Here is a 21991-nt window from a genome sequence, read left to right as displayed (position 1 = left end):
CCACAGAACGAGGATGGGCTAATGAGCTCTGGAGATGCCTCAACTTGGGAAATGATTAGATAATTCCTGAATTTTGAATGTTTCCACATCCAGAAAGTTTTGGGAGTTGTTTCGTTGCTGCTTTTTGTTTGTTTGTTTAAAAAGAGAGTAGCACCGCTTGTGTGGTTTCTCCTTTTAGGGATTTCACAGCTTGTGCCCCTGTGCTCATCCTTCAGGCCAGTTCACCACCGAGGCACTGAGGAGTGGAAAAAAGGCTCCCCAGATTTTATCAAGTCAAACAGTTGGCTGCGTATTTTGCGTTTAACTAGACATGCTGAAATGGAATCATAATAACGCAGCGAAATGTATTTTCTACTGGAAGAATGCCAATGTGTTCACAAAAAAAAAAAAAGAAAAGGTAACTTTTCTGTAACGATCAGCAGACCTGAAGGACAGGCACGTGGGTTTTTTCAAACTACAGGAGTTGGTCTAATAAAAAATTATGATGTCTCACCTACAGCCCTGCCTTATTTATACACTTCAAACACCCTGGCAGCAGCAGCACCTCTAGCATCACCTTCCCATGGCTGTTTGAACAGTCATTTAACTCAGATTGATGGCTTCAACACGAATCTGTGAGAAGATAACATTTAAAACCGCAGAACGGCCTGAGCGCTACAAAGGGTAAATATTTGGCATCATTAGAACCCTATTAATCCCCAGCTTTGTAAGTCCACGGGAGTTTCACAGCAGGTTGGCTCTTGGGGTGGTATATTTGTGTTTTAAGCCAAGAGCAGCGTTGACTTTCTAGTCGTGGCCTGTATTTTGTCCAGACGCAGATGCCCCACCCAGGAGGTGACCAGCAGGGCCAGTGCTCTGAGCGATGGCCTCTCCCCTCCCGCGAGGATCCGCCAGCACTGGCGGAGGAGCAGTGGGCAGGAGGGGCCAGTGGTCACTCTTGCCCACGTCCCTGCCTGCTGCTGCTCCTCCGCCAGCAGCCAGCTCGTCCTCCCGTGGCAGCTGCCTAACCCAGACACCAGCATCCTCGAACGAAGAGACACGAGACGAGGACCCGGTCACCCGGAGCTGAGCCATCCCCAGGGACACTGAGCAGCGCCCGTGACCTTCAGGTGGTGGGGACACAAAAGTGGGTTGGTTTTTGTGGTGTTTTTTTTCCTAATTGTGGGAATTGGAAAGCGTATATAGAATAAAATCTAATCCCTTGCCCCGCAAAGACTTTAGCCTAGCAGTCCTGCTGAATTAAACAGATTTACTTACCCTTTATTTAGCCTAAAGCAGAGTATGTGTAGAAGGGTTTAAAAGCTGGCTGTTTTGCCCTAAATGTGGCAAAAGATGAGTACCCTAATGGCGTGTGGATCTTTCCAAACTCTAAGAGTTTTTTTTACTACGTTACACCAAATTTCATTCTACTTGCATGTACTCGTTCTGAGAAATATAACATGGTAGCAGGGAATACATGAGAACTATTAACCCATCCTCAAACGAGAGACGGCTGCACCTTCAAAAGGTTGCTCTAATTGCATATGCAGGCAAACAGACATTCTTGTAGCACCATATACTTTACACAAGGCAAAATCTTCCTCATTAACGTAAACCAGCAGCGCACAAAGTACATGCACAAATTTGTGTGCGTTTAGCATATGCATAATATCCATGCACACACACACACACACGCTGGGAAAAAAAAACGCTTCAAGAACCTCAGGTGATAAGAGGCTGGCAAGTTATTCATTACGCTGCTTCACTGCGGGATCAAAACAAGATGTTCAGAGACATAATGGTCAAACGAAGACGTACAGGTCTTCATTTTAATGGTAATGTTGCACACCACAAGATGATATTCCAGCGTGTCTCGACTACATATAAACTAAAATACAAACACAGAAAACGTATGCAAAATAGATTGCCCTTTGAAAGCAGCGCCTTACCTTGCATGAAGAAGGAGCTAGGAAAAGTGCTGGCTGCTGGTTTTGAGGATGGATAACCTGGTGAATCCCTATTGTAGTCGGCAGTGCTTGCTGACGGGGCATAAACCTAAGGAAAAAAGACTAATTTAGTATGCCTTTAGCAGGAAGCAGGAAAGAAATATTGAGTTTTTACCTTGCTCAGTATAAATCCGTTCACAACACCACATAATTCTTCTCTCAGAGCACAAAAACCTCACTATACGTGTGACTGGAAAATAAATTTTAAGCTTCAAAAGAAACTCCAGCCTGACATTTTCCAGCTTTAAACAAGGATATTTGCAAGGTATTTATTTGTCAAACTATGTATTTCTGTAAATAGAATGAACAAACAGATGTACACATGTTCTTCCTAGAGCATTACAGAGCTTAAAATAAACAAGAACTTGAAACAATGCTGATTTTCTCATATGAAAGAGTACGGACTTTACCCACTTAAGAACAAAACTGAAAGCACTGCGAGGAAGTCAAAAACTTCATTTCCTAAACTAAAGAAAAATGAAATTCAGAAAAACAGCATTATGAGGAATGCTGAAAATTACAAACATATCTTGGGATATTAAATTCCCATGGATCAAGCTCTTTCCAGAGAAGCTTGAAAGGGCTATTAAAAACCTGGACCTACACAAGACCACCAACACAGCATGTGTACACATCAGGGGAAAAACTCCTCCTTTCTTAGGACTTTTTACATTTGTCTGTGCAATAAACTTAGCATGTGTGCCAAAACACTCATTTGCTTATATTTGTTTACTAATACACCAGAGCTTTCTGCAACTTGCCTTTTAGAAAATATCTGTTGTATTTCTTCTTTTAGTTTAGTTCAACCAAGACAGCATTTAAAAACAAAACCAAACCAAAAAAAAATAAAAATCCCCCCAAACCAGTCCGGGCTGATAAGTGTAATTTATTATTTACAGCGCAATTTATTCCCTCTGCCTATCCGCTCGCTCTATTCCGCCGCGCTTTGTTTCTGCGCTGGAGGTGCCTCTCTCCAGATGGTCAGGAAGACTGAAGCACTGTCATCTCCTTGATGAAAATGGATACCTTCCTGCCTCCATTTTGAAGCAGGCAGCAGATCACAAAATTGGCAGAGCGCCTGCTCCGCCGTTCGCAGGTCACAGCGAAAGGGAAGAGAAATCCACCAGCGAAACACGGCCGCCGGCGGGGCTGGGACAGGCGCCCGGCCCTCCTCTGCCGGCGTCCCCCAGCCAGGGCAGGGCGAGCAAAGGGCTTCTCTCAGCCCCCAAAAACCACCTCACCACCCAAAAACACCAGGGAGCGGAAGGCCGAGGGGCTGTGGGGGGCTGAGGGGCTTCCCCACACACCCGGAGCCGCAGGATGGGGCCGGGCAGCCTGGTGGCAGCTCGCTGGCTTCATCACCCGCCCAGACAGGGCCGCCACCAGCAATAGGACAAGCCCAACGGTACAAATCAAACCCAAAGTCCTTTTTTGTTTGTTTTTAATACAGCGCCTTATGCCTCAGGGAGGCTGATATGGGTTTGGGGTGCTCAGCGTCGGGCACCCAGGAGGAGAAATGCCGGTGGTGTGGTGGCGGCCAGGAGCGAGCCTGAGGAAAGCCCAGAGATTCTTTAGATGGGTAAAACCAGAGGGAACACAGCTCTGAACTCAACCAAAGCGACCCAGGAGGCACCAGCTGGGACGAAGTTGCTGCCAACTGCCCTGACGCTGTTGTACGAGCAAACTTTCTCCTCATGCATCTGCATTTAACTGGATTCAGGGTGTAAATACGTAACAAGTAATGGCCGAACCCAGCTCTTGGGCCGGCTGCCATTTTGAGGCAGGGCTGCCCCGTGCCAGGCACCACCGTCCCAGCCTCCATGGTGACAGCAAGGGACTGAGGGGGTCCCACCACCCCAGGATCGGGCCCTGCACCCACGGGTCAGGGCAAGCACCAGCTGTGAGAGCCCAAAGTGTCATCTCCAAGATCGGCACCTTTGGCGCCACCATTTTCAGACCAGCTCTCCCTTCAGGGTGCTGAGCCATGCAGACAGCAAGCTGGCAGGGGACGGTAGCGATGGCTTCAACCCGGGGCTGGGGGGCAAATCCCCCTTCATCTCAGCCCCGCTGTGTCTTGCAAAGAGGTGAAGGAAGGTCGAGGACACAGGCAAGAGGCTTTTTGAAAATCCTGAGAGATGGGATGAAGGGGAGCAGCAGTCAGCCCAAACCTCCTGCTTCATCCCGCTGCTGCTCCCGCACCGGCTTCAAAACTGCTTCACGCAAGAACAACCTGACAGAAATTGCAGAGGTTTTCAGAAAAGAGAGCTGAATGCCAGATTTAACGCTGAAAGATGGACGGGTAGAGAAAAAAAAATGTGCTTGAATATACGGTGTGGCAAGTGCGGCTACCTGGGAAAAACGAGATGGGCCCTGGAAAGAGCTGAAGAAAAACCTGCTCTGGGACAGGGCCGGTCCCTTCTCGGCCCCCCCTTCCCAAACAGCCCTCCTGCTCACGACAACGGACACTGGTCTCAACCTAAGGCCTGTTTTTTGCTACATTCCTGCAGCCATCCAGCCTAGCTGCTTTCAGACAAGACTCCAGCTCAACAAAAATTAGGCCCAGAAAGTGTCCCCTCCCACCAACGGAAATTTGGCTTTGCACCTCAGCTTTCTGCAGTACCTGCAGAGCGTGAGTTATAAAGGTCTAACAGCTCCCCATACACACTGTAAAGAAAACGAGTATGTATTTTACACCTCTTGCTGACTTATTCCCTAATTTATGAGTTTGCTTCGCTTCGTTGCTTGTTGTCAAACTGAACCGTAAAGCTGCGGGGTCAGAGTCTCCAAGGCTGGTGCCTGAGCTGCGACAGCCCCCGCGCTGATGGGGCTCGCCGGGAACACGCTTCGGAAATAACCAGAACGGGTCCGGCCAACGCTTTGATGGATTTACAGAAAACGGCGGCGGAGGGTGAAGCCGGGGCGCTGGCTGGGGATGCCCGTGGGTCTCACCCGCCTGCGGCTGCCACCTCCCCTCCCCGTTACAACAGGAGACGTGCCAGGATGAGGCGGCAACTCAAGCCGGGTCAAACCTTCAGGGATTTTTCTTTACTGTTCTTAGAGGTGCCCACCTGGGCGCCTCTGGGCACGCAGGTCAGCTCAGAGGTCGAGAAGGGAAGGAAAACAAAGCACGAGGAGGAGCAGGGGAGGGCGGAGGGAGGCTGGCGGTCGTGAAATGATGGGAAAAATAGCCAAAACGCATGGCAGCTCACAAAGTGTCATGTAACTGGGTGTAACTCTTCCTCGCTTAAGACAGCTACTTGATTTATTCTTCTGTTGGGTTTACAGCTGAGTTTTGACACAGCGAAAGTCACTGGGCTGAAGCAAATTAACTTCTTTTGCTGTGACAGGCTCAGTCATAGGAAGAACGTGAGGAGATATAAGGTAGCTTTTTTAAAAAAAAAATCCTGTATTTCCTGAAGAAGTGTCACTCTTTCAACATAAATATTCATAATTTTCAGATTTTTATCACAGTGGGATTCTCATGTTATCACGACATTAGCTAGGAGCACACATGGAAATTCCTCCCATGTTAAAATGTGCAGAAGTCTCCAGATTTGTTTCCCTCTGGATCATCGGGACTGCAGTACTTTCAACAGGCGATAAAGAGAGCGTAGGAGATGATTAACTGGATGAACAATATTCTGACTGGCCCCTGTCTTTTTGTCATTCTTCCACAAAGCAATGTTTAAAAAAAGCAAGAAGTGTATTACTTAATCACATTAATAATCTGTCCAAAAATGCTTGCCAGATAATTTTACGAAGATGGAACTGCCCCGATAACCCCATTTAAAGAGACATAAATTATCATGAGTAAGTGTTGATAAAGAAAACAACCCAATAACTTGATCCAGAAGAGTGGAAGTAAAACAGGTTAAATTTATGACACTGGAAAAAATGGTAATATGCTGTCTCCAAAAAGGCAAAAGAGTAAACCATGGATGTGTACAAGTGACTTTCCGATTTGACAGAAAATATATTATAGATTTAAAGATGTTAATATTCTTAAAAGAGCGCCTGAATTTAGAAAATCACTCTGACTCATGCTGGGAGGTTTGAAGAGATGATGAATAATGATCTGGGAAAAACACGCCATTCTGTAATATGACATGATGAAAAAATTATCACATTGTTGCCGTTTTTGGGAGCCTGCCTGCAAGTTCCAAACACCTTTTCTTCTTCAATTCTTCCGGAAAGCTTGCTGTCCTCAGAACATGTTCCCAACATCTTTTGTTTTTCAGGATTCAGGAGACCTGCTCTGCGGAGCTGCTGAGCCGAGCGCCCCAGGATGGCTGGACCACACGTGGGCTCTCCGTGGTCAAGCCTTGAGCATCCAGAATCCACTGAATAAAGGCTAAATGGCCTTAAAACCACCCAGTAGTAAGTCATAATATTAGCTACTGAACGAACTGGAGGTGCGCTGGTTGGTGCTGGTGAGAAACCCCAGCACCACAGCTCAGGGCTGCGGCCCAGCCCTCGCAGACATCACCGGTGGGGATTTTCTTTTCCCTTTCCATCTTGGCCCTTAATTCCCTCCACATCTCCTCCGCTCTCAGGCACTGGCCACACCGTTGCCAGAAGATTTCAAAATTTCCCTTCAGACTGAAGCGTGTCTCTGTTTTCCTGCTCACGAGATGCTCTGCGCGGGGCAGGCTGGAGGGGAGGGCATCCCTTGGGCATGCGTCAGCGCGATGGGGCTGGGGCAGCCCCATCCCGGCCTTCACAGGCAAGGTGAAATTCAGAAAAATATCTATTACCTGGCACGTGTGGCACAAATGTAAAGCACAAGCTGTAAAACACAAGCGTGGTTGAGAGCAGCTAATTTCCACATAGGGAACAATCCACTTCAATAGGTACCTGCTATAAGGAAATATTTATGAAGAGAATAAACCCATCAATCAGCAGTGCAGGGACTTTAAAATACAGGGCGAAACTCCTTTAAAATTAAGATCTCAACGAGAACATTTATTAGATTATAAATGCATTACCAAATGGCAAAGCGTAGTGGCTATCAGAGCTGTCAGGAAGAATAAATCTCGTGGGGGACGAGTGCGGGACCAGGGTGGCACTGCCCGGGGCAGCAGCACGGTCCCCAGCCAGGGCACGCAGAGGGAAACGCTCTCACCAGCAACATTAAAAAAATTAAATATTAAAAAAAAAAAAGATCATGATATCTTCTTTTACACCCGCTCGACAGACACACTCAGCTGCTGTCCTCACTCCTCCCAGCTCTGCCATCAGAGCAGCGACTGCTCTGCCAGGCTAGGGATGGATTTCCCCAGCTTTTAGTTAAAAAATAATAATTCTGTGTTTTAATATGCACAAGGAGCAGACCCCCCCTTTCCGCAGGCTGACCTGTTCCAGGTTTCCAGCAGAAGGGCACTTTTCAAACCGCAGGTCCCTAATTTCAGCCACATGTTGCTGTGGGTGAGCGGAGAAGGAGGAGGGGGGGGGGGGAGAGGAAGAGGAGCGGGGCGCGGGGGCGGCGGGCGCTGATGAAGCGCATTACCAGCCCGGCCTGGAAGGGGCCGGAAGGAAAACCCACCCACCTCACCCTGCGTTTATTCTATCAACCTGCAATTGCAGCAATCAAAACCAGATGTCGGCTCTTCCAGATCTTTCTCACAGGACAAACACGCGAAAGGCCTCGGGCCTGGCGTTGCCATCAAATGGTAATTGAGACCATATGAGCCCCAACGCAGAAAAGCACATGCAAAACCACCCCCCGGCCCCGTGAGGGGTATGAAATTGCAGGTCCCGCTGAGCCGTTAAGTGCACGGTGCACCGTGAAAAACAAGTGTACAGAGTCAGGGTAACCACCTGTACGGCAGCCAGGGCGGCAGGGCCCGCGGGGGCCAGGGGTTAATGATGGAGGTTCGTTAGTGCTGCGGAAAATGAGCGCAGGTGTGAGACTGGTCACACACACACACACGCCCCCCCCCCCCCCCCTCCCGCCGTCTCCTTTGCATCGTGGCTCGTACCACGGCCTTTAATCGACGCCAGGTCTGCGGCGGTGTGCACCGAACCCCCCCGACTCCGGGCTGCAGGGTTAGTCCCGCGACCACCTCCTCTCCTGCTGCTCGTTTTTATTAAAAAATCCGAGCGAGACTCGTGGACTGGAACGCCTCTCGGGGAAGGTTTTGCACCAGGGGCACTGGCGCGGATGCACTCCCCGAAGCGCGGGTTTGGTGCGGGACCGGCCTGGCGCCTACAAAACATCCCCGTTCCCTCCCGCCAGGCCCCGGGTTTCCTCTCCCTCGCACGAATGCCATCGAGCAGGAACTTGCAAAGCCTGACGTCGACTCAAAAGCCACTACAAAGTGCCAGCTTTACAGACCGCAGCTCGTTTTGAGGTGGAAATGCTGAGATCGGGACCAAACCACCTTATTTGCTGCGTGCTGGTTGTTCCGCTCCCACCAGGAATCACTGCTCGCACAAAGAGCTGCCCCACGCTCAGCATACCCTAAACATTAGCTGCCTGACTTTTTTTTTTTTTTTCCCCTTATCCCACCCTATATGATCCTCTAAGTCCGCAGATCCTGTTCAGTTAAAATGTCTTCCAGATGGGACTGCTGAATACTGCATCTCGTGAACGCCCAAAGTTAAAAAGGGGTCAACTAAATGAGAGGAAAAAAAAAAAAAAATTACAACATTATGTCATCCCTGTGCAGTAACACACACTCTAAAAAAGCAACAATAACATAAATAGACCCGGAGATTTTCTATTCAGACTCCAATTTCTTTCTGCCATTTGTCTTTATCAGGCAGCTGTCCCGGATCATTCCCAGAGCGAAACCCACCGCCCCAGCCGGGTCGGGAACCGCAGGTGGATTCTGCTCTAACACAACATCGTTTTTCTGGGATCCTGGACAACCAGGAGGCAGAGCTCACCAAACGGTCCCGCCAAAGCACAAGTGTTTCCAAGAGGAAAGGAAAGGAAGAGCGAGAGCAGCAAGAAAAGGAGAGCACGAAGGAGTGGCTAAGGAGAGACTGGGAAATGGCCACGGACGGCAAGAGGAAGCCCCAGGGATGAGGAATGAAAAGAGGGAAGCAAAGCAGAAAGAAAATAAAGGAAATTTAATAACTAAGAAGCGATGGGCCACAGCGATGGGCACAGCACAAAGACCTCACTGGTTTTAAGAGTATATTACAGAAGGGACAAGGCAAAGGGGGATGCCCGGGATCTCCGGCACCCCCAGCAGCGAGACCAGCCAAGATGGGCAGAACCAAAGAGCAGCATCAGACACAAAACCTTGGGCACAGCTGAGCGACACGCAGCTGGGCACAGCTGTGCCATCTGGGTTTGGGTTTTGGGTTTTTTTGTGTTGCTTTTTTGGGCGTTTTTTGAAGCCACCAGGTCCCAGGGACGAGAGCAGGGGAGGCTTGGAGAACCTGCGACCAGCCCTGAGACACGTCGCCAGCCCTGCGGGCATCGGAGAATGGGATGGGAAGACATTCCAGCACAGAAGATGCAAGAAGAGGAAAGAGAAGATGATAGACTTTGGAGACGCCGACTCCATGAAAGCTGATGAGGAGCAGGTGACTCAAGAGCGGAGGGAAAGAGTTGGCCAACTTACCCGGTTTGGGTAAACCAACGCGCAACCCTCACGGTGAGCGCTGGATCGGCCTCGCGGCGGTGGGGCTCAGGGAAGGGCCCCGAGGACGCAGGGGAGGAGCAGGAGACACGGCCAGCAGGAGAAGCAAAAGAGCAAAACCGAGAGCGAGTGGGTAGGAAGAAAGGACAAAGAACCAGGGGTGTGACCGGAGAGATGGGACAAAATTAAAAAATTAAGCTGACGTCCTGCAGTGACCAGGATTCCAACAGTTGCAGATGCTCAGTAAGGCAGAACCAGACCTCCAAAAAGCAATAAAGAGGGAGCAGAGGAAAAGGAGTGGGAAAATAGGAATAAAAGTGATGAAAAGAACAAAGGTGCCACTTGGCTGAGTTCCAGGGGCAGTTTCCATACGTGAATTCTTACTCACATTTCACGTAAGAGTGTGTGTTTTTAAGCATTTCTTTTTTTAGGAAAGGAGTTCCCAAAAGAGATGGAGAAAAGGAAAAGGACTATCTCATGCATTTTCCGTCTTTTTGGGATCTGCTTTATAACTTCCTTTACTCCACTGCATTTTTGAGAACCATTTTGTGGTTTGTTTTTTTTTTTTGATTTTCTATGCTCTGTTTACAAATACATGCAGAGACAGTGAATGTATCAGACATCTGCCCATATTTTCCTCTCAAATCTCTCCACAAGAAAAGAGCCTTAATTTTGCCATCTTCCAATGTTTCTGGTCATTATCTACCTAGCACAGTGGGATCAAATAATTTAAAGCATATACAATCATTAATTAGCCCTTATCTGTTTGCCTGAAGTCCCGCCACAGGCTCCTGAGCGCGGTGGGTTGTACACCCAACGGTGCACCCTCACGGCGGGTGTCCATCGGCAGAGCCGGTTGCGGGGTCGTCGTGCTCGTCAGCAGGGAAAGAGGGGACCCAAGTGGGCGCAGGCTGAACTGGGTGCACTGGGAGGGACTGGGACAACCCGAAGGCAATCGTGCTTCACCGGAGAGTGGTGATGGGATGGAAATCCCACCGTTGAGGATTAGGGCTGGAGATCAGCTACAAGCTCCTCTACTAGCAGTTAGGACGCCAGACCTGCTGTTGGGTGCCAGGTGCGCTGGCTCCAGCCCATCCCTGCGGTGGCAGCGAGGTGGGTGCCACCCCCTGCCCGTCCCCCAAGCAGCCGGGATTTCACCCAGTCCTCTGCGTGAACTGGGGAACTCCGGAGTAACTGGATGCTCAACCAACTCAAGCGGAAAGGAAGGTTGCAGCCACGAGCAGCCAGGAGCCCAGACCGCGTTCCGCCTTCCTGCGGGTTTGCTCTGTAGGAAGAGGGGGGTCCTGAGCTGAAACCCAGCGCCTCAGAGCCAAAGCGGGTAATGAATCACCAGCCGTGCCCTCTGCGGAAACGGCTTCATCTCCGGGAACGGCGGGAAGTGGGGTGACAGCCGTTTCAGGTGCCGAGACACAATAAAAACAATGAGGAAAGAAAATGTTTGCTTTTTATGTCAGCAGAGATGTCAGTACCCATTAATAAATCTATCTGCTAAATCTACTCTTATTCATGTGGGACATCACCAAGTTAAAGTAAAATAAATTATCTTTAATTAAATGGAATTGTCGTCTTCCTCCTGCTATCATCCCCAATTATTACATCCTAATCAGCCCTTTTGGGAGAAGGCATGAGGGAAGGCTGAAAGGCACATTTACTATAAACAATTTCTCTCTCTGTCAAGAGATGGAAATTTTATTTTAATTATTGTTTAGGACTATGATTTTCACCCAGTTTCTGATGAAAGGGATTAAAAGTTGAAAATGCCATCATTCAAAGAAAGAAAGAAATCTGTTCATGTCATCGCCGCAGAGCAATTTCCTCCTAGTCCCTCCTACAATTAAAGCCCAGAGCAAGGCAGAAGCAGTTAGGAAATATGCAAGTCATTTGTTTAAACTTCTCTATTATGATTTCCAGCGGGAGATTTACGTTCTAAAATATTTTGATCGAAAAGACGAGGTAAATGCATTAGGGTGGGAAGGGGATGGTGGGAGACCAGCTCCCGCCCAGCTGCAAGCGAGCACCAGACCAGGCTACAAAGATTTACACTCTGCCCAAGTCCACGCAGCAGTGCCAGGCTTAAATAAACGCATCAGAAGTTCGAACGCCTTGAACCTCATTTCTTGGGGAGGAATCGCACTTGAAAAGCAGCCTGCGAGCACCTCGTGCCGGGGAGGGGGAGCAGTTTTGAGCCAACTTGATTAATACCGAGAGTATCAGGACTGGGTGAACGTGCACGGTTTAAAAGCGGCCATGGGGAAATGCAGAAGGTTGACATGCAGATTTGGGCTCGGCTCAGTCTGACTCAAACTTTGTCATGCGAAGATGGGCGGATTCAAATCATAAAAAAAAAAAAAAAATACTGCTCTAAAGCTCCACTGGTTCATAGCCCGAGCTGCACGCAGCTGTATTTGAGAAGTTTAGTTTGCTAGTGTTTAAAAAGCACTTTGAATGAAGGGTACTCTCGGGGTCTGATTTTCAAACACGCTCCGAGTTGTGTTTTCCCCATTACCATGACTGCATGTAAATGAAGCACTTGTGCCCGCGACTCCGCCGCGCCGCTGCTCCGTAATCCTTTGTACACAGCCGGGCTATGCAATCACCGTTAATTGTGCACACAAATTAGGCACACAAAACAGCCCAGGCACAGCCTGCAGAATCGAGTCTTCTAAGCGTGAATAGTGTCACATACTCAAACACACCAAAATCTGGGGCTGCGATTCAAACCGATGGGCTCCAGTTGGGACAGTCTGGGACAGCCCTGAGAGCACGGGGATGGAACCAGCAAGGACACGGAGAGGAAACAACTGGAAAACTTAAAAAAGAAAAAAACAAACAAAAAACCCCAAAACATAGTCTTCATTCAGCTCAGCTGCGAAATAATACTAATAAGGTGTTATAAAAGTATGAATACTGTAGCTTAAAGGACTGCATTTAGAGGAAAGCTAGTGATAAATACATGTATTTTGAAAATCTCAGCCTGCTTCATCAGTATTATAAAGAGAACTCAGCTGATCAAAAACTCAACATTGTTCAAAAATCGACTTTATTCACTGTCAGCACTGACAGGCGTGTTCTAGCTCCACTTAGCTTTTCATAAAGCTGGGCGTTTAACAGTGACTTTTCACAAAGCTTTTAGCAATGACTGAGCATTTTCATCTTTGGTTCAAGCTTACTGCTGAAATGACTGATATTAGCTAAACAACAAAAATGTAACCCAAAATACTTTGAGAGGACACATTATGACCATGGTCTGAACTGTGCCCTTCTTGAGCGTAACATTCACTTACCAGAAACCTTCTCAGATGTCATTCTTAAAATAACCCCTCAAGCAAAATTCACCAATGATGCATCAAGTCTTTTCTTAAGTTACTGCTGTTCAACATCACCAGAAGTTAAAGCTGCACTTCTCTAATTAAACCTAAGGCCCTGTGCTGGTTTTAAAACACGTTCCTCTCTCTACCAATTTTGTTTTCGCTTGCTTGTCGACTGCGGAGTCCCTGAACACGCTCTGAACAACTGCCGCCCAATTATGAAACAAGATATATTTCAGATAATAACGAAATTATTCACCAGAGAGGAAATACAGATTATGACAAGAAATGGAACAAGGAGGAACCACTGAATCCTGATTAATTAATGCAACTTTTTTTTTTTTTTTGAAAAATGCACTTTTCAGGGTGTAGCACTGTTTTCATTTAACACTGCTTTGAATTGCCGCCTACAGAAGTTAAAAAAAAAAAAAAAGGAAAAGAAAGAAACCACAGCTATACAAGCCTGCTGACTTCTTATAAAAGAACCAGTTTTAAACTTGTTTACACTACTGATTCCAAATGAATTCAAGATGGTGGCTAGTTAAAGAAAGGGAGACCATGCCAAGGATTTTGATCAAAGAACTTCAATTCAACAATGTTCAGTTTTAATTGACCACTAATTAAGCTACATTAGTCAAAGAAAAGTCTATATCACTTCTGAGTAATGAAGAAAAGAATTAATTTAACCCTGTCCTAGCCCTCCTTCAGCCAGCTTACAGAAAAGCAGCTTCTCAAGTATCACCCTTGGAAGCATTTCCAATATTAATAGGCCAAAAAATTTTTAAAAGAGAAAAAAAGTGTCGGAGGAGGGCGAGCTTTCCCAGCTCACATTCCTCCTTCCGCGGGGCGAAGCCGTCTCCCACGCAGAGGCATTTTCGTAGAGGGGAATAAGCGACCCAGGGGTGGAAAATCCAGCGAGCGCTCGGCCGCCTGGCACGGGGTGCTGGGCGGAGGGAGGGCACCCATGGGTGCACGTATCTAGACGCACACACCCACACTTCGTTTTGACCAACTACAGGAAACTCTACCAAAAGCTCCCCCGCACCCAGAAGAGTCTCCCGAGCAGCTCCGCTGACCCGCAGCGACGCCGCGGGCCTGACAAAGCCGTCGATTCACACGCGGCTCTGGTTCGAGGGTGCCGAAGGAAACCTGCGCCTAATGAGAAGTTGGCTGCAAAATTCAGCTCTGAAACGCGTTAGGGACCGAAATATCGCTTCTGCATTTAGCGTTTATGTCTTTGAAAAGTTTGTGGGGTCAGATAAAGGAATCAGACGCCAACAGGGGCTTGCTTAGAGCAGGAAGGTTGGACCTGGCAAGGCCAAGGGACAGGGAAGTCTTTGGAGAAACGTTGGGAGTTCACAAGTATTCCCGTTTTGCAAAGCGGGAAGAAAATAAAGAGAAAAATCCACAGAGAAGGAAATTTAATAACTAAGTAGCGATGGGCCACAGATTCGTTTAGAGAGCAAAGTTTGCATGATGCAGCAAACGCCACCGCTGCTCTGCAGCTCCACAGTGTCGCAGCCCTCTTTGATGAGGGCTGTACTTGCGGCCTTAACTTGCATTATATTTTATCCTAATGATTTTTGGCAACAAACTACTGCATTTCATAGAATAGAATTTAATGAGTACCATATCTTTTTTTAACATTCTGCCAAATGCTCATTAAAATGCACTTGTTTTTGCAGTGCAATAGCTAGCTATATGAAACCAAAATATTAATGCAAATTGGCATTTCTAAGTTTAAAGCGGTATTTGCATAACAGGAACCAAACATGGTGCAAGCTGAAAGAGAGCACACAACACAAATGCCTCTTAACACCATAATTATTGCAAGGGAAGAACGATGGTTTGTGCACCCCATCACGAGCTCCAGGATAAAGCATCTGCCAGTTTGCGACACTGTTATCTCCCGATGCCCGGTCTCACCAAGAAAAGAGTGTCTGAAAAGCCTCTGCACTCACTGGAGCTGATAAACAAGATAGGTACAAAATGCAATTTTAAAAAATGGGAACGCGTTTATGCAAATATGACTATCCTAACTAAAAATTGCAAGAGGCATTAGAATACAGGGCTGCCAGTAGCAGTGAAAGATTAGCTTGTTAGCAGAGAGCCACAGGCCAAGCCAAAGGTATTCCTACTCTAATGAAGGAGTCATTAGCTGTCGTAATCAGTATCTCAAAGTAAATACGGTTATGAACCAGACTTTGGACTCTGACACAGCAATATTTCAAAAAAAATGCGTCTCTACCACAAGTGGAAAGGAGCTACTCAGAAAACCAATTACTCCCTCCCTATTAGCAAATGGGCGTCATCAGACCCAAGGACATCTCTGCTGTGGCATCAGCACCGGAATAAATCTTTCCAGCTTCCCTTGGGGTGTACGCTGCTTTGCTTAAACACGAAGAGGAGTGGGCAAAGCCTGGGAGCTGCAGTTGTTGCAGGGGTACAACTGTTGGCTCCATTTTAAAAATAAAGCTGAACAATGCCATGGTTGCAGAATGAGAGTGTAAGAATAACTCGGGGATTTCTCTCATGGTTCATCTGTAAAAAACAATCTTTACGTTACTACTAGCAAGCCTCGTATGTCTGGGAAAAGAGAAGAAGGTGTCTCCCATTACAGAGCAGGGCTCAAAAGTCCCCCAGCTCTTGTTAACGGACTCTGCTGGCCTCAGCACCCGGAGGGGCAGGGCTGTTTCAGGATCGTGCCCCAAGGAGGGGAGGCCACAGGACTGAGCCCCTGCCTGCTGAGGTGGAGTTAAAGGGTTAAATCCCCCCTGCCCCAGGCGTTCAGAAGCCAAACTCCCACCAGCACAGGTAGTCCCCGTAACACCCGCTGCCTTTGAGGGCTTTTATTAACCGCACCAGGCGTCGGCACAGGCCATCGCCGGCATTTCCCAAAGGGTAATGGCCACTTCTCTGGCCAACGGGAAGGGAATCGAACCCTTAACCAAACCCTTCAACCAAAATCCATCAACCAAACCCTTCAACCAAAATCCATCAACCAAACCTTCAACCAAAACCCTTCAACCTTCCAACCATTCTGAAGGAAGCACCAGAGAGGGACATTTTCAAACCTCCCACCTGCGTGCTCCTAACTGCAAACACACCAGCACACACATGAAAGTCTGTGTTTACAATTCCCTTTTTTTTTTTTTGCAAGTAAGAGTCCTGGGATCTCCTCCAGCTGGGAGCTTTAGTATGCACAGATTTAAGCACATGAATATTTCCAATGAAGCCACCGCACGCGTGTACGTGCTTACGGGAATCTGGTCTACGTCTTACTGGAGATTAAAAAACAACAAAAAAAAGCCCTTTTTCTGCACATGACAGCTCGACTAAGTACTCAATACCTTATAAAATTGCACTGGGTGACCAGGACATCAGGCTGGACACCAAGATGTTACAAACCGTGCAAGTCCAGAAGCACATAGGTAATATTTAAGACACCCATTCAAGGCGATTCAGAAATGCGAGGACTGAGCCAGCAGCCCAGTTGTCACGGTTCGCTCTTTCCGCAGTAAACTTTCTGAACTTCCCCAAAATATTTTTCATTAGAGAACAGTCGTGCTTTGAAAGCATTTATAATCTGCTTGTAAACAAAAAAAATGTAAACGCTGGGGCTGTTGTGGTGCTGGAGCCGGGCTGGGGCTCGCAGGGACCACACATCCCTGCATCCCGGCCAGCGCCCAGCGCTGTACGGGGGCAGGCACAGGCTATTCCCCCTGGATTGAGGACTTTGTCCCATGAAACTAAAAAAGCTGTGATTTCCTCCCAGATCAAATAGAGGACACAAAAAGGATGGTTTAACATGGCGTGATTTTATGTACTAGATCTTTCGTTCCTTTTTTTTTTCCCCCCCTCCCTAGCACAGTAAAAGTTGCCATGAAAAATAGTTCAGGCTATAAATAAGACACCAAGACACTGAAAGCAAATTACCATCCTATGAGTTAATAGCATACCAAATTAAAGACCTCAGTCTAGATCTTTTGAAGATCTACAACTGCAACCTCAAAACTGTGGCAGATCTCTGCATGCAATCGGAGCAGCAGAACTTATTTTGTATTCCGGCTTCCACAGATCTGTGTGTGTGGCTCAGGCAGCGAGGGGGATTATCAGAAACAGGCTTCTGCCAGAAGTGATCAGTACAGAGCTGTCTATACATGTGTAATTTTATTTTCCCCTACAAGGTGCCCTCTCTTGGCTTTGGCAGAATCAACAGCCCTTCTTCACGAGACAGATGTGTGCTGGCACCGCGCTCGCAGATTCGTTAACCAGGGGAGATGCTGCTCCCCAGGAATGGCGGGGGGGGGTGGTGGTGGTGTATTTATTTCTTCACGATGCTGAAGCAGAGTATTATCCTACAGTTCCTACGACTGTTCTGAATATGAATTCTCTGTAATCACAAAGATGCTGAGCAGTGACCACCTCCACCGCCTTGCTGATCAGAAGCAACCCCCCCCTCTAATACATGTGTCACTGGTGTGAGAAAGGGTGGGCTGAGGAGAAAAAAGGAGAAAGAAAAAGAAAAAAAAAAAAAAGATCATCCCAACAGATGGTGCCTACTGGCCACCAGGACCTGGGACCAGTCACCTTGCACCCAAACTCTGCCTGAAGTAGATTAGCACAGAAGCGTTGTATTCTAAGGAACCACTGAAAACACCATGTATTTAACTTCTGAAATGACCAACAGTTCGTCAAATACTAAGTGAGGAAGTCAAACAAAAAACCATCCCCACCATTTGCAGCTGTTCTCCTGATAAAGACAACAACCAGCAAGTTTTTGTCCTGGAGACGGTTTTTATTTATGAGTTAGAGCTCTCAAACAGTGGGAAAGAAAAAATGGTATTACACGTGGTGAGCAACGTTGTCTGGGAGCAGCCGGGCACGCAGGCAGCGGGGTCCTGGCCCCCACACCCCAGAAACTCCCCTGCACCCCCCGCGAGGGGTCGTGGGACCGCGCGTGGGCTCCTGGCCATCCCCGTCAGGCAACGGCTGCGTTTCATTATGTGACTGCTGGGAAGCGGGATGGCTCTCCCGAAGCAACCCGCATCAGCTTTTGTTATTTCAGTTTTCGGTGCTACCCCCGTCTCTTTTTCAGGTGTTCAAAGGCGCAAAAAAAAAAAAAATAAAAAAAATAAAAAAATCAGTTTTGCATCCCAGCAGCTGCCACCACGCGGAGCCTCGCAGCTGTCCCCGTTCCCAAACCACACACGGGGACGTGCTGCAAACGTAACGGGCTGGGGGGGGGAAGATGGCTGAGCCACACTTATCCCGCCCTTCGCCGGCCAAACTTCCCGCAGGACCGGCACCGGGAGCACGGGGCTGGCTCCTAACGGGCTCCGGTGCCGAACCGTGCCGTGCCAGCCCGCTCTAAGCACCAGCAAGGTTTAAAACAGCAAGGAATACATTTGGTTTTCTGGTTGCATCCCCCCTCCCTCCCCTCTGCCACAGCTGAGGAATCTTTTTTCATGCTGGAAATAGCGTTAATTCTGAAAAATCTCGAGTCCAACAGCCACCGCAAGATTGAGGATGGATTTATGCGAGCGTTGCGCTGCGAAGCTGGAGGGGATGTAAGAGAGACGCGATACGTATCAGGTGTTCAGAAATCACAGGAATTCAAATCGTTCTGTAACTCAAAATGTGTAATTGTCTAAGCACCTCAACCAACCACCACTTAAAAGACATTGATAGCTTAATCATTTCTTCTTCAACTCTTATATCCTACCTATTTTACGTGGGGGTAGAGCAACGTTTCAGAGCAGCTGAACTGGAATATTTCTTAATTCTTGTTCCCAACAACCAAATTAAAGACTGTAAGAAGCAGAGAGCACAATAACAAGTATTTAGCTAAAACACAGAAAAGAAGAGGGAAAAATAGGTAAGCCCTGGGAGGGAAGGCGACGATGGGCTCCTGGGCTGGCACCCGAGCGTCTCCTCGGGACGGCGGCATCCGGGAGGCTCCGGGATCAGCGGGGAAAAACACACCAGCACGCTTCCAACTGCACCAAAGCAGCACTTGGCAGCAGTTGTATTAAAGCAGTTTTAGCCTTACCTAGCTGGGATTCTCACCTAGATTAATGCTCTCTGCTGCTCATCACACAAATCCTTTGAAAACTACAGGCTCTCGTTGTGTGCAATTCGTTCCACACGCAAACACCTTTATCTGCGCTTTTATTTGCTCGCGGGGACCTCGTGCAGCAGGTATCAGAGAGTACTACCCCTCTCCCTGTATTTGCATTTTTTTTTTTTTTTTCCCCCTCGAAGCTGCCTAAGATTTTTGAAAGCCTGTTAATCACTTGACTGCAAGAACAAGCTACTGCAAGAAGCAAACCTGCGCTTTAAACGCACCCGTGGCCCCACGCAGCCCTCTCCCCCGTGATGACAGGTGCACTAACCACCATGTGCTGGGCAAGCAACTTTTTCCCTCCGATTTGGCAGTTTAGCTTCATAATGCCATGAGGCACGTAAACATTTCTGCAATTTGGAGTTGAAAGTCAGTAAAATAACGGGGTGCAGAACTTTGCTTTTTTTCATTTTTTAAGTCATACATTTGATTATTTTAATCACGTCAGTACTTCACTGAATGGGTTTAAATATGCATGTTACATCAATTTGGTTTGTTTTATTCATTAGAAAGCCATTGAGTAATTCAGCATTATTCTTTTTTGGAAGAAAAAAAAAAAAAAAAGGGGGGGGGGTGGTTACTAAACACACTGCACAAGACCTTTTCCATGAGGTTGTCCTTGAGGGACGAGTTATTTGTGCACTGTGTCTCCCGGGAGGTACGACTGCTGCTCTCCTGGATTTCAGGGGAAAAAAAGAAACCCAACCTATAGGGCTAATAACAGAATTTAATAACGATGATTCACCAGATGCTGGATAAACTCCTTTAACTGCAATTACGGAAGGCCCCTTCGAGAGCAAAGCGCTATTTTTAAAGCAGGAAGATTTGTGTTTTCACTGCGGACATCCCTTTGTCAGGGCTGCGGCCAGCGCGCACCGATGCTGCTCTGCCGTCCCCGCCGAGGTGAAAAAGCCCCATCAAAACGCTGGCGGGGATCCCTCCCGTCCCCTCTGCCCCCGCGGGCAGCACCCGCCTCCGCTCCTGCCTCCCCGGGGGGCGAGGGACCCCTCTTCTCCTCTTCAGCTGCTTTTCATTACCCCGAGAGCAGCCCGCGGTTTAAAGAACAATTTCATCCTGTGCACATGAGTTCTCACACCAGTCCCACTCCTGTGCAGACACCTAATAAAGCTCTGCAGGTGTATGAAATTTCCTCTACTCAAACTTCGGGGAGGTTTTTTTTTTTTTTTTTCCTTTTTTTTTTTTTTTTTTTTTAAAAAAAAAGTATTATTAATTTTATAGGCGAAAGTCCTTATAGCGGAAAGAATTCAAAGCTCAAGCCCCAAACTGCACGCAACAAACTGCAGAGTGTATTTGGATGCATACGAGTTTAAAATGTAGGTGGAAGATTTGTGCTCTGCACGCTGTATTTCACGTGGACACCTCCGCCTGGGAAAAAACCGACAGCATCTAGAGCCAAAGCTGGGCCTTAGGAAACCAGGCAACCCCCAGCACAAAAGGACAAATCCCTCAAGACCAAAGGGCTGATTCTGCGCCTCCTGCAGCCAAATTCCAACTTTAAAAGTCCCTTTAACTTACAGGAGATAACGCTGCAATGATACTTGCTCAGGAAAACCAACAACAACAACAAAAAAAACCACACACAGAAAAAAACAAATGCAGAAACAAACAGCTCCCCCTCCCCAAAAAACCCAACCCAAGGTACTTACAAACGAAGATGCATAAATTCAGTAAGTTGAGAAAAGCAAGACCTGCCCTGAATTTTGGGGGAGAAGCGTTTCCCAGTGAAACGTATGCTTTGGGATTTCTGGATGATTCTGACTTGCTATGCCAGAACAAAGCTGGATGCTAAATATTTTGAGATACCTGCTGAGGTCTGAGAAAGCCGTCTCCACACTGAACCCCGAGAGACTTACAGAAACTTTTTAATGAGCCTGAGAATTTCTCCACCGTAAAAAGGAGCACAACAGAGCGAGAGATCATTTCTGACGTAATGTTCTCAGCTATCCGGGATGGCAGATCTTTTGATTAACCAAACAATAATAAATACAAACACTTTTGAGACGAAAACACTGGGCACACACTAGCCAATGTTTGTTAAATACGGCTTCTGGCTGTACAGGAGATTATTTTCAGCAGAAGCGCATGATGATTTTTATTAGCGTTGGCAATGACATATTAAAATACAGTTATGTGGCAGTGGAATTTTGAAAGGATGATTTTAAGGGGAAAAGAAAGGAAAAGCCAGGCAAAGGAAGGGCAATTGGGAGCAGGTACCCTGTGCCGGCAGCAGTTTCCCACAGTATTTCAGCCTGGCTGCAGAGAGGCTGCCCCAGCCCGTGCTACCTTCCCCACCGAGCTGCACCGCCGTCACCTTTCCCACCACCCCGCCAGGCTGCAAAACTTCAAAGGCCGGGAGGGGGGAAAAAAAAAAAAAGAAAAAAAAAAAGTAAAAAAAAAGTTCCATTAGCAACACAGTATCATAAAATCAGAAACTGGCCAACGTGGGGTAAAATATTCACTTTTCAAAATAAATTCCCCATGCAAAAGAGCCAAATCCCATGTCTCCAAAGTGCCACGGCAATTTTACAGTAAACCAAGTCTAATGCAAACCAGATTTATACTGAAACAGGAAACAAACAATTCTTCTGCACAATTTCCTGTAGATCAATTGGAAAGGTATTTAAAGACTGCACCAGCCATTAGATCTTTTGTTAACCCCCCCAGCCCTGCCCACAAAAAAGCAGCTCGTAATATACACTATTATAAGATGTCAACACCCTACCATCATTTTCCATGTCTACCATCAATCTATAACCAAATAAAATAAAATTCTATTTATAATTTCTTTTTGAGAAAAAGCCCCACCATAATAATTTCCAAACTGGCACAGATGAAGAGGTGAAGTTCACTTGTGATCAGCATATGCAAAGCATATTTAAAACTAAGATTCAACGTAACATCCTGCAAGAATACTAAAGCTTTAATAATTCCTAAAATATT

At 47.3% G+C, this 21991-nt stretch overlaps 1 protein-coding gene across 14 annotated transcripts in view; it reads right to left on the bottom strand.

The window, feature by feature from the left end:
* LOC141917816 (transcription factor 4) overlaps window positions 1–21991 on the bottom strand; it is a 239568-nt gene that overhangs the window by 42409 nt on the left and 175168 nt on the right. For all 14 annotated transcript variants that reach the window (XM_074811390.1, XM_074811396.1, XM_074811391.1 and 11 more), the window contains one exon: window positions 1929–2034. In XM_074811390.1, the coding sequence (XP_074667491.1) occupies window positions 1929–2034 (106 nt within the window). The remainder of the gene's footprint in view (window positions 1–1928; window positions 2035–21991) is intronic.

Source organism: Strix aluco, chromosome W, assembly GCF_031877795.1.
Source record: "Strix aluco isolate bStrAlu1 chromosome W, bStrAlu1.hap1, whole genome shotgun sequence".
NCBI lineage: Eukaryota > Metazoa > Chordata > Aves > Strigiformes > Strigidae > Strix > Strix aluco.
Note: the sequence above shows the minus strand (reverse complement) of the source record. Positions and strands in the feature narration are given on the sequence as shown.